The 9,135-nt window shown below is 48.7% G+C and overlaps 1 protein-coding gene across 1 annotated transcript; it reads left to right on the top strand.

Moving 5' to 3' along the window:
• Positions 1–614: 614 nt before the first annotated feature.
• Positions 615–7,239, top strand: LOC119173971 (uncharacterized). Its single transcript, XM_075894974.1, has 4 exons — positions 615–701; positions 4,556–5,014; positions 6,024–6,177; positions 7,044–7,239. Coding segments are annotated over exons 1-4 (624 nt in total). The 5' UTR covers positions 615–692; the 3' UTR covers positions 7,046–7,239.
• The last annotated feature ends 1,896 nt before the right edge of the window (positions 7,240–9,135 follow it).

Below are 9,135 nucleotides of genomic sequence, written 5' to 3'. Positions count from 1 at the left end.
GTTTCATGTCACGTTAAGGAATACCCCTTTATCCAATTTAATTCTACAACACGCCTACGACGTGCCTCACAATCATGTCATGGTTTTGGCACCCGAAACCCCGAAATTCCTCTCCTTTTTTTGAAAAAAAAAGAAGCTTAAAGTATCGTGGAAGGTTCTCCGTCAACTATCAACACTGCGCCCTGCGTTTTTCACGACCTTACAGTGCATTCTGGGTCAGCCTTTGCATGCTTCGGTTGACAGTGAGCGAGAACAGCGTCAACGGAGGCACCACGGTCGCAGATGCAAAGTATCACTTTGTGCGGCCGAACACAGAATAAACAAAAAAATACAGTTTTAGTCTTCTATTTTTTGTCAGCTTGGTGTATTATTATGCTACGCTGGAGCAAGGAGTGCGTTGCTCCTGTCTTTGCATGAGGCACAACGCTGCGAGTGTTTTAGGGTCTCATACGCTCTCCTTTCATCCACGCCTGCCCGCTTAGGGGATTTTTGTAATTTCATTTTTTTTTTATTATTTGGCACCCACCGAAAGCGTACAAGCGGTTTGGTGTCCACGCCCTATTTCGGTGGCGTATAAAAAGTTGGGCACTCGGCGAAAGCGATGTGCAGTCGAGGCGGAGACGAGATACTCTCGGGTTTTCCTTCAGTCGGCCCTGTCACCTCCGCGTGGAGCCACCGAGAAGACGCACAGTATGCTTGCCGTAAGTGTGAACGTGTTGCACGGTCGTGCGAGCTCTTGTTCGTCTCCATGACGCCGCCAATATCGTTATTCGTTTAATGAGTGAAGTATTTTCGAGAGACAGTAGCGACCACAAGTTGTGTTGTTGGCTTAATTAGGAAGCTCGCCTATATATACAATGGATTTGATTGATTGATTGATATGTGGGGTTTAACGTCCCAAAACCACTATATGATTATGAGAGACGCCGTAGTGGAGGGCTCCGGAAATTTCGACCACCTGGGGTTCTTTAACGTGCACCCAAATGTGAGCACACGGGCCTACAACATTTCCGCCTCCATCGGAAATGCAGCCGCCGCAGCCGGGATACGAACCCGCGACCTGCGGGTCAGCAGCCGAGTACCTTAGCCACTAGACCACCGCGGCGGGGCTATATATACAATGGAGTCGTCCCTTTCCTGCTCGCTCAAACGCCTTACCGTTTCGAAGTTTTTTATCGTCCCCTCTCGAGCGAGGTGTACCGTGTAGGGCTGTGCAGGCTCACGAACAGAGTTAAAACTTCACACTGGCCCGTTGCCGGAAGGGGAGTGGGGGCTAGGTCCCACTTTTTCGCCCCCGAAATTCAGATAGAAGGGGGTGTTTTATCGAGGACAAATGATGTGTGTTGTTCAAGGCTTTTAACAGGTGGACCCTTACCCCCGAAAAGATTCCTGGCAACAGGCCTGCCTTGACACATCCTGCTGCGGCCTCATCTTTTGAGTACAGCTATATAGTGAAATGCGCAGCTATTGTGGTCACTTAAATACGGTAATTATGATTCATTTTTCATTAGGGATTAGGAAAACATTTTTTAGTCCGCAGAATACTTGAAGAAAAGAGACGGCAAGATACGAGGGCGCCGTCCTGGGACCCACCTAATTGCTCATATTTCGGGCAGATCTGCAGATAGCAGATATACAGATATGCAGATAGATAAGCCGAGTAAACATGTGTAAAACTGCCATATATAAAAAAACGGATTTTTTTGTCAAACATGTTGTAACAGGCTACTGCCATGTTTCCTTTGTGAATTGTTTATCAAGAGAGTGAGAAAGAGAGAGATTAATAGAGAGGAAAGGCAGGGTGGTTAACCAAGCTTGGCTCGGTTGGCTACCCTACGCTTAGGGTGGGGGAAAGGGAGAATAATAGAAAGGAAAGAAATAGAAAAGAAGATGAGTAAGAAAGAGAAGGATTTATAGTCAGCTCGAGACAACACAGCACGGTCTCACACTGTTCTTTCGTGGCTTCGCGCGTATGGGAAACCGTCGGCCAAGGTCTCAGGATCCTCTTTTCTGTGATTCTTTATCAAGGTTGCTTCAGGAATACTGAGGAGAAAATAGCGCAAGAACGGGACTGAGAAAGACTACACAACACAAGCGCTGACGAACAACTGTGTGTAGGTTGCTTCAGGGATACTGAGGAGAAAATAGCGCAAGAACGGGACTAAGAAAGACTACACAACACAAGCGCTGACGAACAACTGCGTGTATGTTTATTGCACCGGGGAATATATAGCTGAAAATGGAAACAAAATTAAAACCATCACGTGCGCATAAAGATGAAATGCGAGATGAATCTGCCACTAGTCGAGATGTCACATATGTTAGTAGCTCAAAACCACGTCTCTTTTTCGAGAAAATGAGTGAATTAAGGCTTCCCGAAGCACATTTTTTTTTTTCTTTCTTCCTTATATGGAAGTCCAGGTTGCGTCTCTCTTAACCATATGGTGGTTTTGGGACGTTAAACCCCACATATCAATCAAATCGATGGAAGTCCAGGTTGATTTCGTGCTCGATCCTGGGACGATATCGTGAGAGCATCTTGCAATGACGCAAGAGTGGGGCTCAGTCGCACGAGGAACAATGGGCGGCTAAGGCTGTTTTCGCTGTTTTCCCCTCAGTATCATGTCCCCTCTGATTCGGAAGAGTCCCCTCTGATTCACTGAATTAAACACAATCCTTTGTCGTGGGTCATGGTTATACTTGAGGTCGAGCGAAAAAAAATTTCAATTGTGACCCTGTCGTATGTAATATAGTTCGCTATTGGCATCAGTTGACACATGTTAAGAACAAAACTGTACACAGAATGCTTCATGTCGAATCGCACGCGCGTATACGCCTGTACGGGAAAGCGTGTTGATAAGTTGCAGCATCCACAATCAGCTGGCCATGTACCATTACTGTATAGAGTCGTGAGCTGCACTGTGACCAGTGGCGGCGGGACGTGCGTGTGTGCCTTAATGTTTTGTGGAAGAAGTCGAACTTGAGGCCTACATGATCGTTGTTATATTAGAAGATTTATGTACATCAAAGGAATGAAGTGCCGTGCCCGGACTTATAACAGGCCGCTGCACGCCTCCCTTGCATGAAAAGATGCCGAACCACGAGATTCGACCACGCCCAGAAAACGTGCCCCCTTCATTCGCATGCGCTGTTTTCAAAGCGTTGATTGGGCTGCGTTCTCACACCCACCTCACAGTGTTGCTTACTCATGCATAAAGGTCGCATTTACGTACTGAGCGTTACCTGGACAGTGGTCACTTATTACTGTCCGCCATGACCACTCAAATACTAAAAATAATAAAAAAGATGGCGTAAGAAGGGTGTCTTTTTCTTCCATAATTAACAATAATCGTCATCCGACTTGCCATGCGCTTTATTTCTTGGAAAGTCGGCGCTGGCCACTTTCCTACAGCGCTCCGATAACGCGCTTGTCGTTCCTGACCTGAAAGTATGCCAGGCGCGCAGCGATAGTTCAAGGAAAGGAGATAGGTCACGATTAATGTTGTGGGACAAGAAGACTCCTTTTTTTTTTCACTCGATCCTTTCTTATAGAAACGAGAGAGTGTTTTTTATCTCACCTTCACTACCCTTCATTTCCACATGCAGGCAATATCTCCTTATGGCCACTTATTTATGCGTAAAACGTGTGGTCAATGTTGGCATTCGTTGTTGAGCCTATCAGGACCGTCCCCAGGAATTCTAGACATAACATGTCGCGCCATCTCTCGGCGGCAGCCGGATCACCTCAGCGTAACTGAATGGGAAGCGCACGAAAAAAATTCATATCTCACGAACCAGACACGATATCAAAAACGACTCCCGGTTTATAATACTACGCAACCGCCATAACATTTGACGCCTAATTTCAATGTCGTTCGACTAAGAGCCTTCCTTCTCAGACAATCTGAATATTTTTCCACACAGTCGAAAAGGCACAAAGTGTGGTCGGAAATCGGTTGATCGCGCACTATGGTCGTACGAGAAAAAGGACAGTGCGGGAGTGGGACGAATGGGAAATCAGGGTGGGAGATAATGAACTATACTGATATCCCTCTGAGCAATCTGATTGATTGTTTACTCGTGACGTCACGCAAACGGACTGCTCGCTCCCCCAAATCATGGCAAAATGGACGGCAAACGCCAGGAGATAATAACACGCGGCGTTCGTTCTTCGCACTTTCTGAGGTTTCTAGCTGTTGTAACAGATTGATTGATTGATATGTGGGGTTTAACGTCCCAAAACCACCATATGATTACGAGAGACGCCGTAGTGGAGGGCTCCGGAAATTTCGACCCCCTGGGGTTCTTCAACGTGCACCCAAATCTGAGCACACGGGCCTACAACATTTCCGCCTCCATTGGAAATGCAGCCGCCGCAGCCGGGATTTGAACCCGCGACCTGCGGGTCAGCAGCTGAGTACCTTAGCCACTAGACCACCGCGGCGGGGCTGTTGTAACAGAGATATCAAGTACTTGTCTCTCATTTTATCATTTTTTTTCTCTCTTCAACTCCACTGACGAATCCGTCGACAAACGTCTTGGTATTGCTTCGCAGCCCATTGCAGTGATCCTCCTGGCTGTGGCGTGCGCGGCTCACGCCGGCAACCGGCCTGCGCCTCCGGCTCTGCGATACGAGGTGCCAGCTTCTTGGCAGGGCTACGGTCTCTCGCAGTACAACGCGGCGCCCGCAGCCCCAGCGTACGGGCCGACACCGGCGCCCGCCACACCGTCCTACGCGTCGGCGGCTCCTGCGCCGGTGGCAGCTGCTCCGCCTCAGCCAGCTCCCTACCGAGCTCCTGTGGCACCGGCTCCTGCACCGGCTCCCGCACCACGACTTGTCGCTGGCTACGGCGCACCGCTGCAGCAGGCCGTCACGAGCTCGTACTCGATCAAGACGGTGCACGGAGCACCCGAGGCGCCGACCCCCGTCGCGCGAGCACCCGCCGATCCAGCGCCCCTTTTTGCGGCACCACCAGCGCCGGCCTCTTACGCCTCTCCTGCTGCTGCGCCCAGGGTGAGATGAAGAGAGTGCATGAACGAGGGAGGAAGGTTGTTGATGATGGTGATCAGAGTGCGGCGCTGGCGAAACCCCCAGGGCTAATCTTTCAGTCGTTCACAAAAACCCTGAAGCGGATAGCTCAATCGGTGAAGCGTCTTACACTCGCTATGGGAAAAACGAAGCTTAGAATTACTGACTGCCGTATACCAGCTGGTATTTCGTTTGTGACATGGATGACGTACGTCCCTATTTTTTTTCGTACACTTTGTTTCCCTCCCCCCTGTCCTTCTTAGAACAAATGCCAGAGGCCCGTGTACTTCGATTTAGGTGCACCTTAAAGAACGCCTGATGGTCGAAATTACCGGAGCCCCCGTCCACCACCGCGTACCTCATAATTATATCGTGGTTTTGGGACGTAAAACCCCAACAGTTGGTATACTTATCTGAACCCCTCCCAATATGTATCCCCATGAAGGTCGGCAGGGGGGTGCAGAAGGGGCACTTTCCCCCCTCAAGCCACACCATTACCTGCCCCCCCCCCCCCCCCCTGTTTTAGCGAATCTTCATCAGCACTCTTCGCTTCCCCCGCTACGATGCGAAATAGTGTTGCAACCCCCCTCCCCAAAGACAAAATTTGCTTACCAAGACCTTATGCGGACACCTAATTTCCACATTTTATTCGTACGTGACATTTCGCTCTATGGCTTTGCCGGCGATAGTTATAGCGCGAGAACAGAACGACGACAAAGAGACAAGAAGGGCGCGAAGGTCTCTTTGTCGTCGTTCTGTTCTCGCGCTATAACTGTCGTCATGTCATACCAACTAGCCCAATCTGTCACACTTCTAAGGCTTTCCAGGCTTCATTGCGTTTCTTCTAATAGTTTTGACCAACGAAAAATCAAGTCTCTGGGGTATACAGGCTTCGTAATTCTCATTTGTTTCATAGAAGTATGCTCATGTGCAAGATAAAAAAAAATCTTGCAACTGCTTGTTTTTCTTGCAACTGCTTGTTTTTCTTGCAAAGGGGTTTGCCAATCCTGGTCCAGCCGCAGCTCCGGTGGCGTACGCAACACCGGCATCCCCAAGCAGGGGGCTCGGAGCTCCGGCCGCGCCTTCCTACGGAGCGTACCCCTCCGTCGGCTACGCCGCTACGGGAAACTATGAGAGATATGTCGGATGTGAGTCACAACACACTAGCTTCACTTTTTTATTGAGCTCAGAGTTGAAATAAGAGTTCAGATGCTTGGCGTCTACCACACTGTGTATGGAGCTACACTGAATCAATATGCACTGAACATAATAAACCAGTTTTTGTTTTGCTTGGATGTTATGAGATTTGGGCGAATTGGCATCGATTTCCTAAGTAGTATGGCAAGCTTTACGAGTTGGTGCAGTTTCATTACAAACTGAAACAGCGCGAAAAAAATAAAAGTAGACAAAATGGGAGACGGGATGAACTTTGAACTCATTCTCTTCCTCCCGCTAACTGTACTTTTTTTTTTGCACTCTTTCTGTTCGCGATGATTTCTGTGCACGGAGAGTCACATGCTCTTGCTGGGCTCCACATCTTATTGATTCAGTAAGGCTAGCACATTTGATACTTGACCTCATGCTACCGCGTTCGACAACTAGATTGTGGTCGTAGGAATGCGATCGCTAAAAGTGTTTTGCTGCCTCGCTCTGGCGGTCGAAAAAAATGTATCCTTATTTTTACAGGACAAGGGGATATGCTACGACTGAGAACATCAAATAGCAAAAGAGAAGACCTTCTTCACTCAATACAGAATGGACGATTCTTCTCTTTAGCATTTTATTGTAGGGCGACTCAAAATATATAAGTCTTGCCTTCTTCACTCAAAACAGAATAGACGATTATTCTCTTTAACATTTTATTGTAGGGCGATTCAAAATATAGAAGTCTTGAGTTGTGTGTAATGAAGAGAACAGATGTCTCGCGACAGAGGCGGGCGTCATTTTCTCATCGAATTCACTGGGTTAGATGATCGCCGCTCATGCTTTCTCTGTTTCTTTCTTTTTTTTTCAGAGATAATACCGTCTCATGAGACATTTCAGCATGGTCTACCGGTCCCTTGGTCCTATCACTCGCCCACCGCCTGCAATACTCGACAACGCCAAGTGCGCCGCTCATTACAAACGCCGCTACATCTCACTACAAGTGCAATATACGGTCAAAGTCATGTCCCACTACTTGTGTACAGGAATAAAGCTAAAACGTTCGATGTGTTGCTCGGTTCTGATATTCTTCGCCAGTATATCACATAGCAGTTGTTTGTCGTCAGCTGATGAGTATCAATAGACGAAATGTTTTGGTCGGTCATCACAAATAATTATACGCCACTGGAAAGACCGTTACGTGTGGCATTTTATTGCGTCACTGTTTGTGATTTAAGAAAAGCCATAGGAACGTTTTGCTTAGTTTCAACAAACATTGTCATTGGTAGACGTGCCGTGGAACTGCAACAAAACTATTTATTGTTAGATAGACGGGCAGCACGACGGCTTATCTTTTTTTTTTTTTTGTAGCTGCCCTGCTATTCTCGGCGCAAGTGAGAGAAGTGATTGGCATGCGATGCTGCATTATACCTTTAGTGGTCGGTTTGTCAATGCTTGCCGTCTTTTAGCACGGCGGGTATTTATATTATTGCTGCTACCGTAGCTGGGCACAGTACAACTGGTTCGTGCATCTTATTTGTTACGACGGTAAAGGAGAGACTGCTTTATTAGGACGGTCGCACTATTGCAAAACAATACTTTGCAGATTTTCTCGAAAGGACGGACCCGATATTCGCAGCTGCTTGGACAAGAATACAAGCAGTGTGGGTTTTCCGAAATGCCTCTTGCCGATGTTGATGAGCGTATACTGAACTGCTTGCAGATATTCAGCCAATGTCACGAACTACCATTTTTGTGTCCTCGCGTCACGTCGAGTCAACAGGCGCCGCGCTTCTTCCCTTGACCGTGAGAACACTCAGGCATTCGAAAAAAGTTTCTTTTTAAGTGGCCAAGGCCTGACGGGGGTCCACCACTGAGGATTAACTCTTTTGTGTCAGTGGCGACGAGAGCCAGTCATCAAGTTCCCCGAACTAAAGTATGGGCCTCCGGATGCACTCGTGGCACTAGCCCATTCCCACGGAAGTGAATGTGGTTGTGGTTTGAGGTAGAAAGAGACACCTAATTTCTGCAGCCCTCAAGGGAGCATGGCGCAGCGTCGAAGTAACACGCCGGCGAGATGTAAGCGATCGCCTGACAAGTTTGTCACGCTCGCCTATTTGGGAACATGCACCACATATGCGAAAGGAGCGTGATTGGAATGTAACTTTAGGGTGGATGTGTGGAAGCTTGGGCTAGTTGGCTCGCGTCTTTCGTGTCCTTCTTGTCTCTGTGTCGTCGTTTTGTTCTCGCGCTATAACTATCATCGTTTAGGGTGGACTTTTGAACGATGTCACGCGCATAATTGGACCCATGTCGATGGTCCTCTTTTCCTCCAAGAAGAGAGTGAGTGGGGCACAAAGGGGTTTAAGCGGAAGACAGCACAAATGTTGCGTTTGGCGGGCCACCCTTTTACCGCAGCCGCCAGAACGGAAGAAAGGCAGCCACCTCATTTTGTGGAGATAAGGAACAGCGCCAAGACGCCCTGCTGTTTCCATGTACTGGGCACTGCGTGGCCTAAAATTACTCTACGGAGCACCGCTGTCCTTCGGGTCCGCGCAGAGAAGCGACCCGTGGTGGCGACTTCGTGCCCCGGTAAAAGCCACAATGGCGAGCTTCCGCCGATTAGGGACGTCAGACCATCACGCTGTGCGCCTCTGAGTGATGAGCTGCCGACGCTCAAACCAGATGTCCAGGTATGGCCCCTCGGAGGCGCCTAGACCGCGATCGCCGTTCAACATAGCTTTGGCGGTCGGCGCGAGAGGCGAGATGACAAACACGTTTCACCCCGCTCGCTGGAAGCAAGATTCGCCTGAGGTGGCAGCATCGCCGGGACCATACACGTGTTTGGTTTGTGTATGTGTGTTTAACATGTCCCGTAGCACTCGTGTGTGCTGCGGGACATGTTATTGGACAGTGCCGTATGGACCTATTCGCCGATCTAGGGATCTGGGGAGATTCATCAT

This window comes from Rhipicephalus microplus, chromosome 5 (genome assembly GCF_043290135.1).
Source record: "Rhipicephalus microplus isolate Deutch F79 chromosome 5, USDA_Rmic, whole genome shotgun sequence".
Lineage (NCBI taxonomy): Eukaryota > Metazoa > Arthropoda > Arachnida > Ixodida > Ixodidae > Rhipicephalus > Rhipicephalus microplus.
Note: the sequence above shows the minus strand (reverse complement) of the source record. Positions and strands in the feature narration are given on the sequence as shown.